We start from the raw sequence: 25693 nt of genomic DNA on the forward strand, positions 1-25693 counted from the left end.
AGACAGGAAGACACTTGGCGTCAGCTGCTCGGTGGCCACACCAGCCTCGCCATGGAATGCAGCTTGAAGCAGCTCCATCTGAGCCTCTGGAACCAGAGTTCAACCTCTTCTCTTTGTCACAAGCCTTGGAGTGCCCTCAGCCACGGGATGACTGACCTGTGCAGAAGCAGCCTGTTGAAACGCAGCTCCTGGGGGCTGACCCCCAGCTTCACGTGCACCCCTTCGCAGCACAGTCGGAAGACCACTGGCTCCGGGTTGTCCTTGATGCAGCAGATGAGACTGTCTTCCAGGAGGCCAGCGGAAGTCGGGTATGCCCAAATACTCAGCTTCTGAACCCGTCCCCACAAAAAGAAATACAAAGAGCCCTCTGTGAGCAGGAGGAACGGCACTTCTACGGTGCCTGCCCTACCTGCTTGTCTCCTACCTTTTTCTCTTTGGGTTTCAGCATCATACTGGGAGGGTCCAAAAGGAATGTCTCTCCTTTGCTGTCCTTCTCAAAGGAGAAATGCACCTCTGCCTCCATGGGGAAGTCATTGAAGATGGTTAACTTTTCGCTGTTGGCGGGGCAGTTCTGGGACTTGTACCTGTCCACAGAAGGGGAAAAGGCTGCAGAGGAGACTGTTGCCCTTACCACATACTGAGGAAAGCACTGTGTGCCAGCAGCAGGAAGTGGCACTGGAAGACCATGGTCTAACAAGCAGGTCAAGAAAAAAGGTCCCTGTCAGGGGCACAAGGTCTGTGTGCTCATCCTTGCCTTACTTTGATGCCTGCACCTGTACTTGGCGCCTACACCCCAGAAGCGTGAGGATGCACAGGCCATTTCAAGAGTGTTTCACACAATATAAATTCAAAAGTGCCTGGAAAAACAATACAGCAGGCACAAGGGTTCTTTCCCCTTCTTTCTTGGGGTGCCTTCCCTGCAGAGGATAGAGACAGGCTTTTGAAATGATGTTTTCAAAACAGTTTAGCTTATCTCTTTTAGAAAAGTCATCTGACTACCGTGGGTTAGCTCAAAAGCCTGAGGGAAAGAAATCAAAAGCATCAATTCCCAAGGAGAACATGAAAGATAACAAATGACCCTTCTCTGAGGTGTGCAAACTGAATCTGGAATGAAAGGGTTAAAGAGGCAAACAGAAATCCCAGACATCCATCAGCCTGGCCCTCCAGAGCTCCCATGGAGACAAGAAAACTTCAAATATTATTACAAAAATAAAAACAAGAGTGACATTAAAAATAGAAATATGCCAACAGCTACAATTACAACATTTTTAGGCAGACTTTTTTCCAGTACTGCAGATGCAATGGAATCTCAGGAAAACGTAATTCCTGCTGTCGGTTCCCCTCTGACATGCACATATTGGCAGGTCAAATCACAAAGTTTCACTATCATTAGAGATTAATGAAAGGTTTACAAAACCATCTAGAAAATACTTGCTCGTTTAGTCCACCTGTAGAGCTCAAAGCACTTGAAGAAGCACCATCAAGTTCATTTCCTAAGGGGTGGAGCTGAGATGGGGAGCGGGACACAAGTTGCCCCGAGTCACCTTCAGGCTGGCAGCAGCATGTGGTTCTGGACACCAGGGCACTCGCCAGATTGGCAAAGCAGCTCCTCCAAGGCTCATTTGCCTGTCATCTGCTCACGCTCTCACATCTGTGGTCCCTCAACCCCATGTCTCCCAGCCTGGGACTGCCCTGATTGTGCCCCTGGGACAGTGTGTCTCCAAGTGTGTCCAGGAGAGCACAGGGCCCTGGAGATCCCCTCCCAACATCTCAGTCTGTACAGGCAGCACACAGGGATGCTCACTTGGGAGCAGGGAGCACATACCACTCTCTTGACTTCCCACAAAGCAGAGGTCCAAAGTGGAACTGCTTTGTGCTCATGACATACTCCTTGAAGATGATGTCCTCCTCCTTTTTGCTCTTCCTCCAGTGAGGAAACACCAGCCTGGGCAGAGAAAATGGGGAATGAGGAGCTATGAGATGCTCCAAGTAGGAAATCCAGTCAGAAAGCCATCTCCCTTCTTGGTGGCTGAGGCACCAGCTCAACCTCCCAGCTCCCAGCAGAGGAAGAGGTGCTGCTGACTCAGGCAGTACCACCTGCCCCAGCCAGAAGGTCACAAGGGGCAGCCCTGGCTCCCAGGTCGGGGGGAGCGGTGTGTGATGCTCCTGTGGCCCAGCCTTACCGTGGGTTCTGGCTGATGCTGGGGTACAGGGCAGTGGCACTGCAGGGCAACTGGTACAGGCGCTTTGACCCCAGGATCTCAAAATTCATCATCTGGTCAAACTGCCCTGGCACTGTGGCACTGAAGCGGATCTTCAGTTCCACCTCACCGTGGGCAGGAACTATCCACCGGAATCTTCTCAGCCTGGCAGGTAAAAAGGAAGCTTCAGGCATTGCAAAGGAGCAAATGAGACAAGGAGGAGGGCTGTGCACTCGCCATCCCATGGGGACACCGGCAGAGGGTCGCTGCAGAGCTGAGGACGATGGACCTTGTTTGGCAGGATGAGCGTGAAGCACAGGGATCACCTCCTCCCTTGCAGCTCACCTGGCAGGTCTCTCGAGGGTTGAGTCACTCTGCAGATGGCTTTTCCTTGACTCAGGTGAACTTCTGGGTGTTTCTGGGGAGTGATCCTGCAGACTTTTTGTGCTCTGGGTGGAGCTCTGCTTTTCCTGGGTGCTGCTCCTGGCACTCCCCTCCTTCAAGTTGTCCTGTGCCTTTGCCTCTGGGGCCTTGGCATAAGGGGAAGGAGAAAAGGCAGACAGAGGTGAGACCTGCCCTGAGACACCTCCCTCCTGGAAAGCAGAATGGGGGTTTGTTAGCCAACAGGAGAGAGAATAAATAATCACCACCTGCCCATGGACTTGGTCTTCCTTATTTGTCTTTGTCTTGCCTTGGACATCCCTTCTTACCCAGGACCCTCTCCCCACCGAGGCCCCTCTCATCAAGGCAAGGTGATGGGTTTAAGTGATTTTTTCCTGTTGTCTTACAGAACTGCTCTATGTCTCCAGCAGAGCTGTCTCTGTTCTCTCATCCCTGGTGGAAAGGATGCCTGCAGACATGGGGCCCCATCATGGCTTCACTGCCCCTCCATGGTGACCCTTTTCCATCCAACCTGTCCCCTGCCCTGGCACCTTCCCTGAAGGCAAAAAAGGAGTACCCACCACATCATCTTCTGCAGCAGCACCTTCAGGTTCAACAAGGATGAAGGGTCTGAGGTCTTCTGCTGCTGCAGGGACTCTGTCCTCCTTTGGGTAGGAGAGCACGGAGAAAAGAATTCCAGGGGGAATGGGAGGCCCTAAGGGACCCAGTCCCAGAGAGTCCAGGATCTAAAACAGAAGAGAAAACCCTGTTTGTACTCCTGTCACCTTCATCCTCCCACGCCTTCTCTAAAAGCCCTCAGCTTTTGGCAGTGGAGTTTTTGATTTATACAGAGTACAAGTGCTTTTTTATGCCCAGTGGGTTAGCAGGCTCTGGAGCACAGGCAGGACCTACAGCGGGACCAAGAGAGAAACCTCTCCCAAGTGAGTCAGCTGAAGGAAACAATGCCTGTGGGCTGCCCTGCCCTGGGACCGTTTTTAATGATTTCCAGACTGAGAAACTCTCTGAACAGATGGGATGTTTGGACACAGAGCACTCCCACTTTCCACACATCTGAGGGAGGCTGAGAACCTCGCCATCCACAGAGATACTGCGGAGCTACTGTGGAACATCATCAGTGGCCTGGACAAGGCTCTCTCTGTGTTGTTATCACCTGGGGGACGCACTGTTCCAGGGCCCCAGACCATGGCAAGTTCAGTATCTGAGCCTTGCAGGGTTTTACCTGCTTTGCTGGTGGCAGCTTCTTGCTCTTCAGGATCCTCTTAAACACCTTTTCACGACGTGTGATGTGGAAGTCCCAGCAGGGCACTCCCACGTCCTGGCTTCCGACTGAGCCTTCTGCAACTTCCCCTTCCTGATGAAGGCTCTTGCAGCCACCATGTTTTTCCAGAGGCTTCTTCTCTGGCTTCTCCGGAGACTTACTGTTCTTCTTCTCGTCTTTGTGTTTAGGGGAAGACTGGGACTTGTCTCGCACCTGGTTCATGATACCCTGAACCCTGTCCCAGGATGACAGAATATGTTTGATGTTCTTCTGTGAAGACTCATAGATGTTAAACCTCAGGTCCAAGATCCTCTCACGCTTACTCGGGACCTCTGGGATTTTGGTTTCCTGCTGCTCTTGTTTTGCTGCTGGTTTTTTGGGCTTACTTGGGATCTCTGGGCTTTTGGTTTCTCGCTGCTTTTGTTTTGCTGATGTTGTTTTGCGCTTACTCTGGACCTCTGGGCTTTTGGTTTCCTGCTGCTGTTCTTTTGCGGGTAGCTTAAACCTCACCGAGTGGCCAGTCTTCTTCTTCTGCAGCTTGTTTTGCTTCTTTGAGGCTTGTGACGCCTCACGCTCCCGAGCCAGCCGCTCCAGCTCCCTTCTGCAAACCAAAGAGAAAACACCTCCGAGAGTCACCACCAGAAACCTGGGCTCACTGTAATCCCAGCTGACTCTGCCCTTCACTCCTTGACCCTGAGGCCAGGCAGAACTGTTAGACCATCTCCGTGGACCTGCCTCAACCCAGAGAGCTTGGGAACATCCCAAGTGAGGAAGGCTGGGAGGCAACCACTGGGATGGCCAGCCAAACCTAAGCCTGGCCATCATGAGGTATCAACTGTGCAACTTCTCCCCTGAGGTTCACCTGGACACCTCCAGCACGCTGCCAAAGGCTGATCCACCATCTCTCTGCAGTGATGAATGTAGCCGCCCTCCCTTGGTTTCCCAGTTTAAAGCTGCCCGGACTTTGAGACACCTTCGTGGGCAGTGGCAAGGCAAGGCCAGAGCCCAGCTCCCCACAGGCCATGTCTAAGCCAGAGAGCTCACGGCTAAACTGGAGAGAAGATGTTCTCATCTCAACAGAGATGGTCCTTCCTCTCTTGGGAACCGGGGACCTGGCCCTGGCCATCCTTGTGCTGCTTCTGGCCTTTGCTCCTGAACCCCTCTGAGCTCAACCATGGTCCTTGGAGCAGAGAAACCCTCCAGGGACACTACCTTGAGGACTAACCCAGGGAAGGCTTACTTACCTCTCACGCCGCTCACGCTTGATTTGTTCTATTTTGTAATCAAGCAGAGCTTTCTCCTTCTCAGGGAGGGCGTTGTACTCATCCACATCCACATCCCAGAGACGTTCCTCCTCTCTCCGGGCAGCTTCTGCCTTCTCCCGTGCTTCAGCACAGACCACAAGAGAAGCCATTAGTGACTGCAAGCAGAGTCTGGGGCTCTGGGTCAGCTGCGAGGATTCACAGCTCTTTCCTGACCCAACCTCTCATCCTGCCAGGAGACACTGCGGAGCTCACATCCCTGCTCCAAAATTCAGACAGCCCCCCAAACTGTGGCCTGGCTCAGGTGCACTGTGGCTGTGGACAGTTGGCTGGGGTTAGTCACTGAGCCACGCCAGCTTGCACTTGTACCCAAGCTTTAATGATTGGGATTAGGGTGAATCTTACAGCCTCAGATCTGCTGTATTTAAAGAAACTGTGAGCTAGAGTGCTGGCTACACTGAGGCAGAAGGTAGAAGGGTCAAGCAAAAGATTTCTTACAAGCTCTGCTGCAAATGCAGATACATACAGATAAGGCTGAGGGCTTGAGAGAGATATGAGAGCGATGGAGATATCTCACCTTTCTGCTCTTTTTTAGCTGCTCTCCTCTCTCTTGCAGCTGTCTGCCTGCCTTTCCAAAACTCAGAATCCTGGAAGATGTTCACAGCGTAGATATGAGACCGATTGCTGACAGCTTTGAGCACACACAGGAGAGAAGATGCCAGGCTGCTCGCAAAGAGGGTCTCCAGGCCATCAAACACCACTCCCTTGTAGCAGTCCCTCCGCTGCCAGGAGAGACAAACAGGAAGAGTGAGTCAGCCATTGCACACGTTGGGCTCGCAGCAGGTCAGTAAATGCAGATGTCTCAGGGCACCAGCCACTGTCATTCAGATTCAATTAGCTAAGACCAGCTTGGCTCTTGCACTACACTCTGTCAGCTTAGGGCAGCTGCAGCTTGCCCCAAGGATCCCTGCATGCAGCACAAGATCCTCCGGCAGCAGGCACAGACCTCCTCCTCCTCCTCTCCGAGTTGTACCTCACTGCCCGTCTCTCTGGAGCAGGAACGTCTCCATTTCCCCCACGCCACATACCTGCAGCCGTTCAGAGATGATTTCCACCAGCAATTCCTCGGGCAGCACACAGCTCCAACACTTCCGCTTTTTCTCCTTTTTCCCCCTCCTGGTGAGGAGGGTCAGTTGCTGTGGTGCAGGAGCAGCGGCGCAGGAAACACTTGCGATCTGCAATGTGGAACATGGTAAGAAAAATAAAGCCCTGCAGAAAGCTCTGGACAATTCCCACAGCTGGGCTCGCATCTGGACAACTCTGCAGTGCAGGCTGACAGCTGCAGGGGACAGCCCTGGAGGGCCGTCCCTTGGCCAGCAGAGACCCAAGCTTGCAAGCCCCTGGCACAGCCTCCCCCAGCTTTGCTTGCCGCCTGCAGCCAAGTTAGCCAGGAATGCACTTTGCCAACAAACCATTAAGAACCAATGGAGTTTTTCTGCCAGAGCACATTCCCGCCCCAAGCCATGCCCAGCTGGCTCTTGGCACTACAGACCCTGCACCAGGCCCTCGGTGACACGGAGCCCCCACTATAAGCAGCCCTGTCCCATCCCAAAGGCAACAGGAAGGTCCCAGGCATTAACCAGAGCAGACCATGTTTCCCCTTGGAGGTCACTGAAAATCTTGCCTGAGATTTGCTGGATACCTTATCCTTGACTGCTGAAGTGCTCTGGTGTCTGGCACTGAGGGTCTTCTGGCTGTCTTTGTCCCCAGAGCTGGCCTGGGTTTTCTTGGCCTGAGCATCCTTTTTACCTGCAGAGGGGACAGATGGCTCAGCAGGGCCGTGAGGAGCAAGCAGGCACCTTCCACCCCAATGGGCACAGCCTTGCCCCCTGGAAGGGACATGGCACTTGTCCCCCAGCCTGCTGGGCACTAGCAGCACTGCTTCCCAGAAGCAGCTCCTTCCCGTTTTATCCACAGGATAAAGCACACCAGCCCATACTGGATTTTAAGGCCAGCTCTAGGTCCCTCCTGACAAATGTGCATGAAGGTGACGCTGCTAGCACAGGAGCTCCCCTATGGATCAAGCCAAAGATTTGTCCTCCACGACCATTGTTGCCCATCCTGCATTTTCACATGGAGACTGTAACATGCAGCCCTGCCCCAGCTGCATCACCCGTCTCTGCTGGAGCTAAATCCTCCATGTGGGAAAAGCCCAGCTGGGATCCAGACCCTTCTTCTTCCTTCCACCAGCTCTGAACCTAACCAGGTTCAAAATGGAGCAATGCAAAACTTCTCCCCTCACTGAGCAGGTGTGGCCTCACCCTGCAGAGCTCAGGGCACCAACTGCCTAGTAAAGTTTCCTAAAAGTCTCCAGTCTGATCTGGAGAACAGCAGAGCGTGCACAAGCTCTGTCACCCAATAGTTGGCATAGGAAAATCTCTGGAGAAAAGAGCTCATCTACAGCATGTCTCTCCTTGGAAACTCCTCTGGGAGGTTATTCTTCCCTTCCTCTCACATTTGCAAGGCCACACTCATAGTTGTCTTGTGCTTAACGAGCCACTTCAGAGGGCTTTCTCCTCGTTAAGGTGGACAACGGTTCTGCCTGCTGCCCATGAGGAACAAGCTGGATTCAGCTTTGAGGAAATATAAAAAATTCAGAGAAAGAGACAGGTGTGCTTGACCACTCCTAGGAAGAGGAATATGTGCCAAGGATGGCAGTAAAAGTGCCCCTGTCAGAGCCCTTACAGCTGGGCTTCTTATTTTAAAACCAGCCAGAGATGCACAGCACTCGTGTTCCCTAAGAGACCCAAGGGCTGTCAAACTATTTCTCTGAGCAAGCAGAAGGTCGTGGTGGTTTCCTAAGCGTGCTCTGGGTCCAGTGTTTCTCCTTACCCAGCATCTGTTTCCTCGTGGCTCTTTGCTGGTGGGTAGCCTCCACGCACAGGTGCCAGGCACGGCGCCCGGCCGAGCTGCGCTTGTCCGACATGGCTTTTACCACCATCTGGTCGAGGGACAAGCGGGCGGCACCGTAATACTTGGACAGGGCGGCTGCCGCCCTTGTCTTTCCTGAGAGAGAGAGGAAGACTGCTTGGTGACACTTGCACATGAGGCATTTTCAGGGACAGGCTCTGGAAAACTCACAAGCAGGTGTCAAGGATGGTGGGAAAGCAAATGCTCTTCTAGGGCAGACCGCAAGGGAGGCAGCTTGGGCGTGGTTACGAGCGCTGAACTCCAGAGCCAGGTGGACCATCTCCACCTCGTATTCAGCTGGGGACTTTGTCTCAGGCACCAAGGCCCACCAGGATGCATTTCTCCTGCTTCCCCCTCTCCTTGCAGCCCAGGGCTGCAGCTCATGTACCTGTCCGGGGTGTCCCATAGACGATGATGGCAATCCCTCTGGGCTTTTGGGCTCCGAGCTCTTCTATAAAGGGATTGGTGTTGAGGTAGCGCCTGATGGCCTGATCGATGGGGCGCTCACACTTGTCCACCATGTCCTTCAACAACTTGATGCTCCCTTTAAGCGCTGCTGTACAGAACCAGTAGAAAAGTCAGCCTCCTGCCTACCTTTGATCCTGATCATCCTCCCTATCCCCTCAGATGCAAGGAAAGGAGATGGCTGAAAGCAACGTGAGCTTGTGCTTTTGTGGCTGGGAAGGAGCAAATATAAAAGAGCCAGTGATATTAGACCTGGTCCTACTGACTGAAGAGCTCATTTGATGCTACTCTTTGTGGCTAAGGGATGCAAGGGAACATCCTGGGTACTTCCCAGTCCATGGCAGGCAGATAGGACCTGGCTTTGGCTACACTCCAGGTTGGTAGAGGATGCCACAGCCCTTCACCCAAGAATCTCTCCACAAGGCAGGAGATCAGATGGCTGCTAAAAGCATGGGCTTTGCATGGAGAACAAGGCGACAGAGAGCTCAGGGTGTGTGGGCTGGGCTCCTCGCTATGTCCACAGTCAGAGCAACCAATGCCAAACCAATTACCATTGTCCTGGCCTGATTCTTCCTTGCGCTTGGATATAATCTCTTGACCCAGAGCCTCCATCTTCCATTTTTCATAGTATTCCAGCACCTCTGGGGGCAGCTTCTCACCCACAGCGCGTGGAGGTATCAACACGGCTGTCTGGTCTTCAAACTCCTCCAGCGTGCGCAGGATCTGTGTGCGTGGGGAAGAGGAACCATCCATGAGATTCCTTCATCAACCTCCATCACACCAACAGACTCAGCCCATCTTCTCCCTCCCTCCTGCCTTCCTCCCAACAACACAGGCTATCCAAGCCCCTCCACAGACTGCCAGCAGAGATGGCTCACCTCAAAGCGCCCCCAGGCTTTGCCCTGGGGATCGCCTCCATCTCCCTGGCACAGGCCTGGGAAGGCTGGAGTGCTGCAGAGCTTGGGGAGCATGCACATGGGGACCAGACCTTCCCTCTCACCTTCTCCTCCTCACGGTACTCCTCATCAAACTCCAGTGAGTAAAATTCAATGGGGAACTCGCAGGGGTTCTTCACCACCACTGTCCTCTCCAGCTCAGGGCTGCACGGCAGCAGCGCTCCCAGATTGATCTCTGCGGGGCTGAACTCCAGCCGTGGCTCGAGACCCTGTCCTGAGATGTGCAGCACGAGGAGCTGGCTGTTGCCACGAATGTTGATCTTCAGCTCGGTTTTGTAGGATTTCTGAAAAGAGAAAAGTGCTGAAAACTCGTCCATGAAGTCCCAGGTGACAGGACCCCAAATACAATCCTTGCCCAAAGGTCAGGGGTGTTATCAGTCCCCCCGGGGGGAATGGAAACCCAGATATTTACTTATGCTAGCGGCTACAGCATCTGTGTCCTTGGTTCTGAGTAACTGGGACGAATCCTGGTGTACAGTGTAACTGGGTATTTGGGTATCAGATGGGTGTAAAATGGGTTATCAGATGTTCTCCCCTAGTCACGGAGGAGCACATGAGAAAGGCCCTCAGTCCTGGCACTGAGGCATCAGGCAAACACCAGCTCCATGAGAGTGGCAGATGGCTCTCGCTGGCTAGAAATAAAGGTCATCTTCTCTGCTCAGTGTTTGGGTCTGGTCAAAGCCTGACACAAGAGGGTTGCTTGCATCTCTCTAGCAATGAAAAGATCCCTGGGACTGTTCTTGGGCATGGAAGCACTTGTGTCCATGCTGTTACACACTGTCAGTTTCCAAGTCCCACGTGCAAAGGGCTTTGGGGAGTTTTCCATCCTTTAAGTTGACTCCCCACCTGCATGGCAACGTGCAGGCAGGCTGGGCCGGAGCCCCAGGGACTGCTGGCACCACACCACGACAGGTGACTGTCCTGCCGTGCCCAGGAAGGTGTCTGGTGGCTGTTTTGTCTGTCGGTGCCAGCAGCAGGACAAGCCAGCACTGGCCCTTCCAGGTTGATCCCCTATGACTGTGCCAGCTCCTCTGCACCCAGCGCCGCAGGCTGCAAATACAACCAGGCAAGGGGGAGGACAAGGGGAACCAGGCAGATCTGATCTCCCCCCATGTGCAGAGAGGCAGCCACAGCACGGTGCCCTGATGTTCTCTGTGGGGATTTCAAGGTGCCTCTTAGAAGGGTGTGCTGCAGGGGAAGCTGAGGCACAGTGAGTGCAGGGCTTCCAGAAAGCTGCCTGTGGAGAAAGAGCTCATCTGCCACTCCCTGTGTCGGGCTCTCCTTACCACCCTGCCCCGACAGATCTCCAGGGGCGACACCTGCCAATCTCACCTCTTCCTGGGGTGAAAACTGGATCTGCAGGTCACACCACTCTCTACCATAAAGGGTTCCCTCACGGGCCTTCCACTGAAAGACACGGGAATCATCCTTCCCAGCCTGGAGCTCCTTCTGACACATGGCCGGTGTCAAACGTTTGTCCACCTGAGCACAGAAACCAGTCATGTTAGGTCTCCTTGGTCTGCGAGGTCAGAGCCTGGGTTCCTGCAGTGCAGTGGGATCCTGTCCCGGTGCTGAGAGCACCCATAGCAAACCTGGCATGGCCCCCACCACCTAGAACTGGAGGGAAAACCTGCAGGCAGGGCAAGCAGATGGGGAGCCACCATCCTGTCCTCAGATGGGGAGGACGAATGGGTGAAGATGGCAGAGAAGCAAAGCATCAGCCAGTGGAACAGGTCCAGGCAAACCAGCCTCGATCTGGACCCTCAAAAGCTCCCTCAAACACGCTGCAGCCCAAGCGTTCAGGCAGCCACAGGCCCAGAAAAGGCAAGAGGTGCAAAGAAAACCCAACCGCAAAGCTGCGTGTTACACTCCTGTGCTTTACCTTCTTGGCAGGTTTGTTGACAGTGATGGACCATTCACAGGGCGCGTCAAACCGGTTGTAGAGCCGGACTATTTCATACCGGCTCTGCCCAACCTGGACACTGGGGAACTGGATTCTGTCCCTGGAGACGCTGAGCAACAGCTGAACCACAGTGGCACGGAGGCGGATGTGTAGCGTGGGGCCCTTCTCTACCTGGAGAAGGACAGAGAATTCAGCTGAGAGTCCAGCTGGCATGTGCTGCTGCGCCCAGCCTGCTGCCTGCCCCATAAGCCGCGGTACCTTGATGGGCAGGAGCACATCCACCTCTCCCACTGGAAGGTTGGCACTTTCAAAGTTCACTTGAAACAGTCTGCTGGCGCCATAGACCAGGAACTTCACGGGCTCCAGGTGTATGCTGAAACCTTGAACAGATGAAAATAAAGCAGCTGAGATAGACAAGCAACATGAAATGTGTCATAAGCCTGTTAAAGCCATATGGGTATCCTGCTGGGAGCCCTGGGAAAAACGCCATGCTGTGCTGTTCCCAGGACAGAAACGTAGAGGAGACCCCTGAGCAGCCCTCAGACACAGCGAGCCACTCTGGGATGGAAGTGCAGATTTGTCTCCAGGCCTCTTTTGGATCCATCAGAGGATCAAACAGGCCGTTTCCTCAATAAAGGCTGAACACAAGAGCTGTGACAGTGTGAACTTCAGACAAAGCACTTTCCAACCACAACAGATCCCATCTGTTTGCTACACATGCCCAGAGTGCCCAAAGAAACTTGATGCCGATGGGAACCAAAGGTAGAGGATGCTGGCAGGTGACGAGGGTAATCAGCTCATCAGGCCCCTGCAGGGAAGCACCAGGGCAGTCACAGGCAGGCCAGGTCCCTGGGCACACCTGGCCAGGAGAACTCTGGCTCTAAAGTTCCCAGCAGGGGCACTGGGAGGAAGAAGCTCAAAAAACCTCCCCATGTGCAGCGGCTTAAGCTAATCTGTCAGACAGCTCCGTGCAGCCCACGGGAAGTCTCTCCAGCACTGGTTACCTGTGTCACGCAGGGCACGTTCGTTGGCCTGGACGGCCACTGGGAACCTCCAGGTGTTGGTGATCTGCACAGTGCAGGTTCGACTGCAGCCCTGAACGACAGTGCCCATGTCCAGGATGTACTCGGGCAGCTTAACTCTGGAAGGAGGAGTAAGGACAGTCCTTAAACAACAGCACGGCTACACGTTCAAGCAGATGGAAGATTCAAATAAAGTGCATGTCTGTACTGACTGCTGTAAAAACTCAACTCAAGCTTATGAAACCCAAGGCCTGACCACCTGGCAGTGACTTTGGGAAGTTATGGGGAGTGCAGGTCTTAGGTTTCATCAGCTCCCAATGGGACCCAAAACTAAGATTAGTTTTAAATGGACTCTGGTCACAGCTCCTCCACTATAAAAAGCCAGTGTAGGTAAATCCACTGGACCTCCAGTGGTCTCAGTGAAACCGCTTCTCCTGGTGTACAGCCCAAGCCTGACATTGCTTCCGAGCCTTGGAATAAGATTTGCTTGCACAGGAAAACTTCACTGCTCTGCAACCAGGGCACATGAAGGATCTGTTTTGCAAAGCATCTTCCTGAACTGGAGCCTCCCATGCCCATGCAGCATCATGAAGGAGCAAAGGGAAGGACCAAGTTACCCAGATAAGCCCCGCCACCCCACCAGCATCAAAGCCACCTTCTGCTTAGGGTGCTCTGTTACTCAGAACGGAGAGAGCAGCTCAGGGTTCTCTTTCAGAGCTGGTCAGCAAGGACAGTGTCTGTGCTGTCTGGAAGGGCTTGATGGTCTGCTCTGGGCCCCCTGAGCTCTAAGAACAGGACCTTGCCCCCGTGGGGAGCGGAGCAGCTCCAAAGCTCAGCGTGGTGCTGGGGAAGGGAGGACAGTCAGCTGCTCATGAGCTATTGCTGTCACAGCTATTGGGATCAGACCCTTTCTGAAGTGCCCACTGCTCCCAGTTCTGCATGCACAAGGAGCTCTCAGGAGCAGGGGACACTGCTGGGTGTTGCCCTCAGGGCACCTGCAGAGAGGGGAGAGGAGTCCCTACTCACTGGACAAGCTTCTGAGGAATGTGCTTGTCAAAGATAGTGTCCTCTGGGGGGCGGGAGATGAGAATTTGGGATTGCTCCAGAGCATCTTCCTTTATCAGCATCTGCTCCATCTCCATCCGCAGCCAAGTGTTGGACTGAGGGAAGGCAAGGCAGGGGCTGGTTAGCAAAGGCCCTTCTCAAGGCCCAGGCTTGTATCTGAAAGAGGATCCCACCCTGCTCTTGTTGAGAGGAGGAATGGGGTCCTCCTGTCTGGCTGCTCAGTGTCCGTGACACGTTCTGCTCTCTTAGCCAGGACCTTCTCTCCAGGGAAATAACTGCAGCATCTTTGCCTTCCCACCCACTGCTAGAAAAGCTGATCTGGCCAGACAGACAAACCAGCAACCTTCCAGAGTTTCAGGAATTTTCCTGTCCCCAGGCAGTGCTGAAGCAGCTTGGACAAAAGCTGCCTTGAAAAGGGAACCCCAAACCAAGCTGGTGGCTCTCAGAGTTGAGCACTGCCAGCACAGTCCCAGGGCACTGTCAGGCTGCTGCTACTAAGGACTGGAAACCTGCTAGGGCTTGATTTGGGAGCAAATCAAGCTCCCAGTAAGGGGAGCAGCCAGGAAGCTTGGTACATCTCCAGGAGAGACCACGACCAGAGGTGGGGCAGCGCTGAGCTGGTGCCTGTGTGTGGCCAGGTGTGGGCACGGAGGCCACAGGTGCCAGCAGGGCACCGAGAGGCTGTTGTGGGGTGCCAGGGGCTCAAGTGACACGGACTGCAGCTGTTCTTACCACAATGCCAGGGCCCTTCACGTGTCGCTTCTTGATTGGAAGCTTCCTCCAAATACTTGCTTTCTTGTTCCGCTTGTCTTTTTTCAGCTTTTCTTTCACCTGTTTCAATAGCTCCTCGTATTTTTTACTTCCTGAAGGAAGAAAACATTCACAAACAGAAGTGTGGGTGCAGTGCCAATGCCATTTAAACTGAGAAGTCCCACTCCCCCGAATTCTGGTCTCTCCCAGAAACAAACCATCTATGGAAAGTCATCTATGGAAAGTGGACGCTTCTGCTCGTCTCTGAATCCTCATGTTCACTCCCACCCATCTTCTTCCCCACAGAGGAGCATCTCACCCTCTGCAGTGTCATGCAAATCCAACCCTGACAAAAGCCCTGCCAGTCTCTCTTACATCTTTCCCAAGCTTTTCTGTCTAGCCATCTTTGCAGGCCTCTGACAGATGTGCTGGCAAGATCTGCAGGATGGTTCCTGGGACAAAGCCTACATGTGCTTGTCTGCTCAAGATTCAGGAAGCAACCAGAGGGGATAGTGTTGGTCTGGCAGCCCTGCAACCTCCAGGCTTGGTGGAGATGGGCATTACAGTAGGGAAAAAACCCAGCGGGGACTTTGCCGGGGAGCAGATGGACAGTGCTCACCTTTGATGCTCCAGGGCAGGTTCATACAGATCCCGGCAAAGACTGCCTCTCCCTTCAGGGAGATTTCTGCCGGTCCCAGGTGACCCACTTGAACCTGGAAAGTCCTGCAGAAGACTCCTGGCACTCCTGGCAGGTAATGGAGCTTCAGCACTTGCTCCTCGCCAGGTTCAATGTAAGCCTGCAGGGACAGGAGAAGAGGGAGGCAAGGCAGGATGGCTCAGGCGACAGACAGGCTGAGAAGAGCCTCCAAGGTGAGGGTGCAGTGTGTCCTTCCGAGGGCTTATAAGGCTGCACCCCAGCAGAGCCTGCCCTGTGCTCAGCGTGAGCACGGCTCTGCTGCTAACGGGGTTTGTCCTCTGCCAGCAAGAGCCAGGCTGAACAGATAAAAGCTCTTTTGCCACCACTGGAGAAGAGCAGCGAAGTGCCCACACTCTCAGCCGGGCCAGCAGCTCCTGTCACCCCTCGCAGGACACAGGCATGAAGAAATGGGAAAACCAATTCTCTACCCATTGCAAAGAGGGACAAAGACAGGAACACCGCTTCACCTCAAAGGCATCCAGGCAGCACTGAGAAGCTGGGGCAGTGGTGGGATGCTCCAAATTCCTCCCTTTGCTCTTCCAGCCCCACTCCTCCCTGGCCCCCTCACTGCCCCACAAAGCTGCTACAGAGCAGCATAGCTGGGGGCAGGGCAGGACTAGCACAGGGCCTGTGACAATTTCTGGCAAAGGAGCCTCAAGCCCAAGCAAGGAATATGGAAGTGCTGCTTAGCGCTGGCACGAGAGAGGCAGGGGCAAGGAATAAGTCCTGTCTGATCCCACAGCTGGGGTAAGGTGGCCCTCAGAAGAGCCTCAGTGCCAGCACAGCCACAGAGCTCAGCAGTCAGCGGCCAAGGAGCGACCAACGTGCTCGTGCCTCCCGCCGGTGGCTGCCCTGTGATGGCAGAGCCACTCGCCAGCCAAGGCCACGGGGGAGTCTGTTAGGATGGCACTTGCTTGACCTTCTCTGTCCCCAGCTGCAATTGCTTACAGCCCCATCTCTCATGGCTGGGCTTGGTTTTCTTTCCCCCCTTTTTACCCCCCTTTTTCCTCTTTAACCCTCTCCTCGGCCACCTGACACAGGGCTGGGGTCAGTCAGTTGTGCTACTCACTGTGTTGGGCAGGACCATGAGCACACCAGGCAGAGGGTTGTCTGCAGTGCCAGTGCTGGGGCTCTGTACCACGTAGGTGAATCCGATCTTCCCCTTGTTCTGCAGGGTGACCTCTGCTTTGATGACTTCATTAAAGAGCTGAAGAGAGGACAGAGGAGTGGGAAGTTACAGACACAGGCCTGCTGCTGGGAATCTTCTCCCTCTTTCATGGGGTTGAGAGCAGACACACTGCAGGAGCAGAGAGCGGGGACCAGCTACGGGCACTTGGGAACCTGGGGAACCCCCAGGCACAGGGACCTGCACAGGAACAGAGAGTTCTGGCAGCACACAGAGGTGCAGTAACAACCACAGGAGGGCCAGTAAGAAATGAACCAGCAGACACGGGCCTTCTGCATTCTGAGGGGTCACAACAGCCAGGAGAAACAAAGGAGGTGGCATCGAGGCATTCCACAAGAAAAGGCACCGGCATGCAAGTATTGGCAAGCAACATACTAGCAAAAAGGGAGACAGATAGGACACCAAGACAGGGACAGCAGCTGGAAAGATCTGTGGACTTTTAACTGAGAAGCAGTAAAGTGGGGATTTTTCTGGGACATTCTCTCCAACTGCAGTCACTGGAAGCCCAACCGGGTCATTTTGTGGATTATGCAAGAGCATTAAACAAGAGCATCTTGCTGGACCTCAGGCTTTAGGAGTGGATCAGCAGAGGGATGCCTCAAGGACATGTCCCTCTGGACATCCCCACTGGGATCCTGCTTGTTCCAGCAGGCAGCATTAGGTACCCTGAAGAGAAGGAATTCCCAGTATTTTGGAAGGGGGTGGAGATGGCCAGACATATCCTTAAAGGTGGTACTTCCAAGCCCCAGAGCCAACAGAGGAGTTGGCAAGTGGTGGGAAGCAACCTGCTGGTGATGGTTCCAAGGCAGCAGCTCTGCCAGGAGAAGGGAGTGGTACCTGCAGGCCGAAGTCAATCTCCTCGACGCTCAGCTGGTAGGTGAGGACCGAAGTCTCCCCCTTCAGCTCCACCTGGTAGGTCGGGCCTCCCTCCACATGGCACAGCGCCGTGACACGGGCGACGATGTTGGCATGGCCAAAGAAGGTGAAGGGCACCTGCTGGCTCTTGCCCGGCTGCAGCACACCAGACACCGGCTGGACATCGAAAACCTGGGAAGGGGAGGAGAGATTAAGTTGTTGAGCGTGGAAATGGGTGCAGAAGAGCAGCCGTGGCTTGGAGCAAAGTACAGCTGTAGCTGGAGGAGCCTGTTCCTCACACACCAGCCTGAAGCATCCTAATCTCATCCTGCCTCCATGCCACTGACCAGTGGAGGGAGCATGGCAAAAATCTTCTGCCATACTCACTGATCAATGCACCAATTAATACCAGACATTAAAGTAAACTGGGATGTCTCCTGGTAGCAGGACATTCTCTCTGATGCAGAACTTGCCTTTAAAACCAGTTTTTACTGCCTTCAGAAAAGCAGGAGACTCAGAGGCGAGAGCTCTTGGAGCTGAGGGGAGGACTCCAGCCCAGCTCATCTGACTCCTGAGGCTTTTCCCTCTCTCTCTGACTTACAGGCTCCTCTCTCAAGGGGCTACACCAAAAGCTCCTGAAAAATATCCTACTGAGCACCTGATGAGGTACCAGGGAAGCAATGCCCTCCATGGGTGCTGCACAGGGAGTTCTGTAGCTGGAGGGGGCAACAGACCTGCTTGCCACACTGAAAACGTGCAAGTGAGAGAGATTCCCCCCTACCTCTTCCACTCTGTAGCCACGGGGCTTTGTCTCCACAGACTGCCCAGATCCCTTCGTCTCCACTGAGCTCCGAGGCTCTTCAACAGTGTATGGTGGCACCTGAAAGACAAGCCACTTTCCAGTCCAGGACACAGCCACCTTGCCAAGTCTCATTCTATGAGAGGCAGCTCTGGGGCCGTCACGGCAATACTGGCTCTTGTGTGAAGGCAGAGACCTGAAAACGGGTGGTCTAGCTGGGTTGGGAAGGGGGTACATGGAGATTAGGATTTGGCACAGCTTGCTACAGGAAGGAAACTGGAAGTCTTCTCATCATGAGGCAGAAAAGCCTCATTTTACATTGTAAAGAGAACAAGCCAAAGAAATCCCAAACTCAGCACAGGTCTGTAGGATCTGAGGGGCTTCTCCAAGGAAAAGTATCCTATCTCTCCCTCCCCAGATGCCCCATGTCCAGCCACTGGCCCTGCTGCCCAGCCCACTCTCAGGGCACAGAACAGCTGGGCAGCAAAAGGGGAGGTCGGCACAAGCACGGCTTTTTGGTGGCAAGCTGGGGCAGCAACAAAAGTGGGGCAGGTGCACAAGAAAATCCACCTTTGCTTCCGGGGAGTCCTCTGAATCTGATGACTCTTCAGAAGAATCGTCCTCTGTTTCCAGGGAATCCTCTGAATCTGATGACTGCTCAGAAGAACCCTGCTTTGTTTCCAGGAAGTCCTCTGAATCTGATGACTGTTCAGAAGAATCGTCCTCTGTTTCCAGGGAGTCCTCTGAATCTGATGACTCTTCAGAAGAATCCTCCTCTGTTTCCAGGCAGTTCTCTGAATGGGATGAATTTTGGGAAGAGCCCTGTGCTGCTTCCGGGGCTTTGGCTGGCTCCTGCACACTTCCAGCTCTGAAGTATCTCCTTGAATAACGCCCACACTCAACACAGCCGAACCTGGCCATTTGTGGTTGGGGTTTCGATGGTGGGGCAGGGATGAACCTGGAAAATAACGTAACTAGGATCACAGACCTACAGTGGGAGGGAGGGAAACCTGCACGAGCAGTTCCTCGTCAGGATGGGTGCAGGTGCGGTGAGCTCAGAAAGGGGATGTCTCAGAAAAGGAAAAGGAAGGGGAAGGTCACAAGATGTTCAGCATCAGCTCAGGTGCTAACTAGCTCTTTCTGTGATGTGAATTGGGACTTTCTGGGCAGCCTCCAGCACTTCCAGGCCAAGGCTGGGAATGCAGAGAAGGCAGCAAGAAGCAGAGAGCAGCTTCTCTGCTTGCACAGAGGACCCATCCCAAAGCACAGGGGCCAAAGGGCTGTGAAAGTGCCTCCATCAGCACTGTGGAGCTGGGACTAGGAGCCCTTCTCCAAGGTGCTCACTGCCTCAGGCCACAGAGGCCTGAGAAAGCAGATTTCCCCACCAGCTTTCCTTCCCAGAGGAAGCCAGTAGGGAGGCAACAGCAGCACCAAACTTGTGGAAAATGCCTATGCCCTGAGCATCCAGCCTGACCGTGGCTGGTCTCTGTTATTTCCACAAGGCAAAGTCAAAAGCAGTTTGTCAGATCCCTGGCAAACAGCTTTGGTCTCTGCAAAGCACAAACAGGACTCCAGGAGAAAGGGCTTCCCGGAGGGGGCAAAGGTGCACATACCCTGTCGGGTACTCCACGCTGTCCATCTGGAATGACCAGCGGTAGCGGGCAGGAATTGGGCTGCAGTTGGTCATCTCCAGGTAACACACATGTTCTGTGCCAGTCTCGATGCAACCAAAGTCCAGTGCTTTGGTCGGGATACGGAGATTCGGGAAGTAGACTTCTCCCCGAACGGCGATCCCCTCCTCATGAGGATGTTCCACAAAGCGGATCTTCACAGTCCTCTCTGTTACCCAGCTGATCAGATCCTTTTTATGAGCTGGGTTAAAGCCAACGTAGAGATGAAGTTCCTCCCCTGCCTCCATCTTCACAGGCTGCAAGAAGACAAGGAGTATTAATCACCCACACGATGAAGTCCCAAGGTCTGACAGCATGAAACTGTAAACGCTCAAAGTGGGACCCCAGCACGGGCTTCCCAGTCCACCCTTCTTTTCTTTACAATGAGGGTCTGAGTGCAAGTACCACACTCTGGTGGGGGATTCTCAGGCTCCTGTTTCTGTGCTCGGCAGCAATACAAGAGGATGGCTGCTGGAGAGCTGGGCTGCTCTCCAGGAGACACCTTTGCTGCATGGCTTGCCCACACCTGGCTGCCTGCTCCCTTCTCCTCCTATCTTAGAGCCAGGAGGGATCTTTTTCAATTCAGATGAGTTTTCATTTCCTTCAGCAGCTCTGCTGACTCTGCTGACTCCGTTCACAGTTCAGGCCAGTCCACTGCTGATGCTATGGAATAAACTTCTCGACTCGAGGACCTCCCAACAGAAGGGCACCACCACAGCCCTCCCTCTTCAAAGCCCACTGGCAGGAGGGTCCTTGGCTGCTCACCTTGGCTTTTGCAGGGAGGGGCTGCTGGTCCGCATCACAGATTAGGAACGGCTGCTCCAAGTCCAGCAAAAGGCTGAATGGCAGGCAGCAGGTGTTTTTTACAGACAGAGGCTTGTACTGAAGAGTCAGGACATCATCGGGGTGCTACAGAAACAGGAGACAAGGAAAAACAACCTCAAGTAGCCATAGACCTCCTTCCCCTTCCAATGCATTTCCCATTTTTCAACCTCAGAAGTGCATACATCTCTATTTACTCTTTTTATTGGTTTCTAAACCTTCCAGGACATTTTTCTCCATAGCAGATTCTTTTCATGTTCAGAAACCACAGCCTCCCCTGGGAGACAAGGAAACACTCCCATGAACAGGGAAGGGAATAGGCCCCTGAGAGAAGGCAACTGCTTGAACAAGATCAAAGGCAGAAAGTGACCCCAGAACATTCGTCTCCAGTTTTCTCTCCTCTCTTGGGCAGAATAGCACAAGATGATCTTCCTTCACATACAGTCATTTCTCACAGCCTCATGGGCTCTAGCAGCCCCCTAGAAGCAGTGATGTCAGTCAGAAGAGAAAAGCAAGCAGGATTTGGCCCACGGTGGAGATCCTGCAGCAGCCCAAGGATAGCTTTGAACATTCCATGAACATGTGGCCAGCCAGAAGCCTCAACAGTCCCTCTGCAATAATCTGTGTCCTGCTGCCTCTGCTACTGGGACATGGTGTCTATAACCGCAAAGTTATGATCACCCTAAGCTACTTCTTGTTTGTGCATTGTGGTGGGCTTCTTGTATGGTGCAACAAAAACAGACAGTTTGGGAAACTAGTTCTGGATGTATTGATATTAAACAGCTGCATAGTATGCCATAAATCAGTGTGGCATCAAGCAGAGCACAGGCATCAGGGAGAGCTGCAAAGCTTCTCATTACATCTGGACTGCCTGTTCCCAGGATTCGGTGCTTCCATGGAAGCCTGGGAACCTGAGGAGAGACCCGAAACCACAGAAACTAAAGCATGGAACATCTTTTCCAGGCACCTTGTGGGAATGAGGATAGAGAAGTTGGGCTCCAGAGACTGAAGCGCACCTGCTTTGCCTCGGTGTCATCATCACCGCAGCTGCAGGACGTGTGTGGGTCCTTTGAAGCAGGTGAGGCTTGGGGAAATGCACAGAGCTATGCCATATAGCTATACCATAGAGCATCCATACCAGCAGCAGAGAAGGCACAGACACATTGGAGATGACAAGTTTTTCCTCATCAGCCTGAGGAATTCACAGGAATATCTGGTTTTCCCAGCTTCCCTACAGCACTGGTGTTCAGACATCACCATGCGTTGGAGGATCCTCAAAAACCTCCCTTGACAGTGAGCACAGAAACTGGCATTTCTCTCCAAGTGGCCATGGTCCCCCTCAGCAGTGCAGCTGTAGCCTGTTAGACTTTGAGGAAGGTAAACACCAGTCTCATCTCTAAAAACATCCTCACTTACTTTACAAAGTGCCTCAGAAAGGGTAAAGAGGGGTTTACCACAAGCATACACGCCCCACAAGCTCTCTCGCTGAGCCATGCTGTTAATTGCCAGGATACAATCCAGAGACCTACCTTCTCCACACGGAAAGTGATTGCTCTGGATGATATTTGCACGACGGGAGAAATGAACTTGCAGGTGACCTTTGTCTTTATTATCTCTTTCATTGTGATCTCTGACCCCACAGCTGCGTGACACACCAGCTTCTCCTCCACCTCCTGCATGCAAGAGTCACTTGTCACCAGTGGTGCTGGCAGGGTGTCCAGCAAACGCCCTGCGTTGGCTCCTCACCCACCATGGGCCACAAAGTTACAGACATGGCTCCCTTTCCTCCTCGTGCCACAGCCCATTTCTTGTGTGCTCCAATGTCCGTAACGCTGCCCCCCAATAGCCACAAAAGGCACTTGGGAGACACTTCCTCCCTTCACAGGGCTTCTCTTTTACTCCCTGCTTACCCCTGATAAACCACTTGGCACTTGTTTAATTCACTTTCTGCCTGGGCTCCTAGTTTAAGTGTAACCTCTTTTCTCTGCCCTTCCTTTCTGCCTCAGCAGGTGACACTGGTAACCTCCTGTTTGCCCCAAAGGACCAAACTTCCTTCAGCCTGTGTTTTGGGATCAGCATTGCGTTTTGGGAGCTATGGAATCACAAAAAAGCCTTAGCAACTGATGGTGGCCAGCAAGCAAAGCCCCTGGTGCTGCCATGGAAACCTGTAGCCTTAAACACTCCCTTGAAGGCCCTTGCTCATTTTCCCAGGCAAATGTCAAGGAGCGGCAGGAGAAGCCCCAGAGGAGGGGACCTGATGGGGAAGGCTCAGCCCTTGGCAGGGACCTCACCTGGACAGTGCTGGAGAAGCCTTCCACCACCAGCTCCATAGTCTCGCCTGGCTGTAGATACATACTCCGTGGCCGCAGCTTAAATATGGGGGTGGCAGATTTGGGGCTCTGGGAAGCATTTTTGCCCTTGGGGACACTGAGGGCAGGGAGGGGATGACGCTGTCGAAAGGTGCTGAAACCTTCTGTGCCCCAGTACAGCCGCTGGAACTGCTGTCCCTTGTTGGTTACGTTGAACCGGAAAATGCAGGGAACGAGGCTAGAGGAGAAGCAGAGATGGAAAACGTCACGGGAGCTGCTATTTCCCTGCAGTCAAGTGCTCTTAGTGAGCAATCCGAGGTGTTAGTAACTTGGAGACTGTCCCCATTTCCTACTCTTAATGTGGACCACAAACAATGTCTGTTGCCCTTCTGATGTCGTTATTGCAAAGAGAAATAAATTTATACTGGTAATAAAGTATTTCCACATCTTCCCTCTCCACAAGGGACTTCCTTCATTACCATGGGCTTTTTCCCTCAGCATCCTGGGCTTCCCTTACTGGATCCAGACTGAAACTATCACTTGGAGAACACTTCACCACCAAGAAGGCCACAAGAAGAGCATCAATGGGATGCCGTTAGAGGCCATGGAGTGGTGATCGATTTCTTTCTACATCTCTCTACCTCACATTTACTGTTCAATAAAAATCTCTACTACTGACTTTGGCGTATGATCTCGTTTGCCCATTAATTCAGGCAGAGGCGTCTCTCTAGTAATTTAAGGAACCTGAGTGTAGCAACATGTCTCTAAAGGAATCTCTGGCTTCAGGAAAACAGAGCCAGGGCCTGGAGCACTGAAGGTCTACAGCATAACTGCTCCTTGCTGAGCCCAGAGCAGAGGCAGGAGTGAAGAGGTCTCTTACTTGAACTGGGGTTCCAGCTTGAGCTCTGGAGCAAATGGTTTGTCAATGGCAATCGTGGTGCCAATGCCCACAGCCTGGATGGGGATGACGCTGGTAAGGCTGTTCTCAATGAACAGCCTCATGCTGTCCTCGAATCTTCCTGTGTCATCCAGGTTTGCCGTGACAACCACAGAAACCTCAGCCTTGGCAGGGACCACTCCTTCCCTGGGGTCAATTCTCCAGCACTTGCCACCCTGTAAGACAAGCCAAGTATGCATTTAGGATGGAAACCACGGACCCTGGTGACTTGTGAGGTGTGAGGAAAGGCACGACTACAGAGAGGAGGATAAAAATCGTAAAGCCTTCGTTTCCCTAATCTAAGCTACCGTGTCTGGGCAAGAGCCAGAACTTATACAACCTGCATTTTACCTCCTTTAACCGACTGTAACAGACTTTTAATTTTGCCCAACCCAAGGGATGCTCCTCCTCAGGAGAAGGTTATTCCCCCTTCAGTCTTTTCTTGGAGTGTGTGCCAAGGGAAGCTGCTTTCTCTCTCCTGGCTTCCCCACAACAGCGTTGGGTTTTCACTAAGGCTCAAAGCTGCAGAAAGCCACGACTGCTCAAATCCCACCACAGCAGCCAGACAGCTGGAGGATAGTGTTGAGAGCCTGAAGACTAACTCTGCAAAACCAGTTGAGCAAAACTCCAGCACCAAAGTCCTCGCCCCTGAAGGAGCAAAGCCCTCGTCTCCCACTGATCATCAGCTGCAAAGAGGTGCCCCCGAGCCCTCTGCTTTGGAAACGTCAGCTCTCAGTGCTTATAGCAGGGCAGGAAAACAGTCAGCAGAAAGAAAACGGCCCTGGAGGCATGGCCCAGCCTTCCCAAGCATTTGTCCTCTGCTTTCTCATGGACTTCCCTCTACGGATGGGGCAAGAAAGCTGCAAGCTGCCCTGGGGAGAGAGGGAAGGCCTCACACTGGGACAGCTGTGCAGACACAGCTTTGCAGGTCCCGGCCTGGTGTGAGCATGCAAAACCTATCATTTATGTGCCAGCACCACCCATCCTCTCTGCAGGGTTGGAAAGCAGAATTTCATTGTGGAGTTGAAGAAAGCTGCCCTGGAAATCCCTCACTTGGGAAGTTACATTTACTCCTCAGACACCAGGAAAAGCATCAAGTGGAAAACCCACTCTCCTCCTCCTTGGCCCGGGAAGCTGAGCCTGGACTCTCCCCCTCTGCCTGAGGCTTTATCCACAGACACCACCACGCCCACCGTGTCGAGGCTGGCTTCAACCAGCTCCAGCAGTGCAGCCCTCTCAGCGTGGACAAGAACAACCCCCCTGCCAAGCCTGTTTGCAAGCCCCTCACAGAGCCCCTGCAGCGGGGAGCACATCCCACCCAGCCCCAGCCCTGCTGGCTGCACCAGCTCTGCTGCACCAGCTCAGCTGTCCCTGCCAGGGGAGCAGCCCCAGCTCCTGCTGCCCTGTGCAGCCTTCGCGAATTAAACAAAGAGCCTTTCTCTGCAGCTGCTCTCCAGATATTCTGGAACGCCGTGGAGGCCACAGGCTCCAGGGGTGCACAACCCCCGCAGGTGTTTTTGTGTGCAACAGCCCGGTGCTCTGACCCCCAAAAAAGGGGAAGCTCCTCTCCCCAGCCGGAGCTTGAGGACAGACCTCCCACCCTACTCTCTACCACTGACAGCGGTTTGGCACAAAGCAAATGTGGAGGGTATGAGGAAACCATAGGGAAATCCTTGGCCTCTCAGGAGCAAAGGGCCACTGGCTTCTCTTCATCTCAGAGCTCCAAAAACGTGACTTGCACCGCTTAATACCTTCCGCAAAATAAAGGGAGACCTTGTAACCTCAATCCAGACTCGCTTCTGCTCCTACAACTCTGCAAACTATTTCACTGAAGGTTGTCCCAGCTAAAACCACCTGCAGAGCCAGGCTCCTCTTGCCTCGGGTGGAACCTCTTGCCTCCTCTCTCCCGCAGAGCAATATAGAAACCTTACATATAAAATCCAAGTCCTGGGCTGCTACTGAGCACTGAGTTTCACTGGGAAACAGCCCCACAGACACTTACGATCTCTGCTCTGAAGGCTGCAGGGACAATACCCAGATTGCACAGCTGGAGAGTTTGGGAAGTGTCCTGTATCACTCGGATCTTGCCGAAGTTTATCTGATTCACACTTGCATAGACAAGCGGTGCCTTTCCAGTGCACATCAAATGCATTTGCTGTTCCAG

At 53.4% G+C, this 25693-nt stretch overlaps 1 protein-coding gene across 1 annotated transcript in view; it reads right to left on the reverse strand.

The window, feature by feature from the left end:
• LOC114070219 (hydrocephalus-inducing protein homolog) overlaps positions 1-25693 on the reverse strand; it is a 68729-nt gene that overhangs the window by 13438 nt on the left and 29598 nt on the right. The window contains exons 19-50 of the mRNA XM_027907469.1: positions 25532-25684; positions 23473-23705; positions 22575-22830; positions 21813-21956; positions 20227-20370; positions 19405-19718; positions 18362-18749; positions 17774-17872; positions 16975-17184; positions 16021-16158; positions 14874-15051; positions 14237-14367; positions 13466-13599; positions 12422-12558; positions 11676-11797; positions 11397-11588; positions 10847-10996; positions 9559-9798; positions 9110-9281; positions 8482-8649; positions 8016-8189; positions 6774-6932; positions 6212-6462; positions 5701-5905; positions 5106-5247; positions 3823-4462; positions 3164-3328; positions 2547-2731; positions 2184-2366; positions 1826-1945; positions 425-584; positions 157-329 (exon numbers count right to left, since the gene is read on the reverse strand). Coding sequence (XP_027763270.1) covers positions 157-329; positions 425-584; positions 1826-1945; positions 2184-2366; positions 2547-2731; positions 3164-3328; positions 3823-4462; positions 5106-5247; positions 5701-5905; positions 6212-6462; positions 6774-6932; positions 8016-8189; positions 8482-8649; positions 9110-9281; positions 9559-9798; positions 10847-10996; positions 11397-11588; positions 11676-11797; positions 12422-12558; positions 13466-13599; positions 14237-14367; positions 14874-15051; positions 16021-16158; positions 16975-17184; positions 17774-17872; positions 18362-18749; positions 19405-19718; positions 20227-20370; positions 21813-21956; positions 22575-22830; positions 23473-23705; positions 25532-25684 — 6260 coding nt within the window. The remainder of the gene's footprint in view (positions 1-156; positions 330-424; positions 585-1825; positions 1946-2183; positions 2367-2546; positions 2732-3163; positions 3329-3822; positions 4463-5105; positions 5248-5700; positions 5906-6211; positions 6463-6773; positions 6933-8015; positions 8190-8481; positions 8650-9109; positions 9282-9558; positions 9799-10846; positions 10997-11396; positions 11589-11675; positions 11798-12421; positions 12559-13465; positions 13600-14236; positions 14368-14873; positions 15052-16020; positions 16159-16974; positions 17185-17773; positions 17873-18361; positions 18750-19404; positions 19719-20226; positions 20371-21812; positions 21957-22574; positions 22831-23472; positions 23706-25531; positions 25685-25693) is intronic.

Source organism: Empidonax traillii, unplaced genomic scaffold (assembly GCF_003031625.1).
Source record: "Empidonax traillii isolate 1590-97213 ecotype Southwest subspecies unplaced genomic scaffold, ASM303162v1 scaffold1476:size153177, whole genome shotgun sequence".
In the NCBI taxonomy this organism is placed as follows: domain Eukaryota; kingdom Metazoa; phylum Chordata; class Aves; order Passeriformes; family Tyrannidae; genus Empidonax; species Empidonax traillii.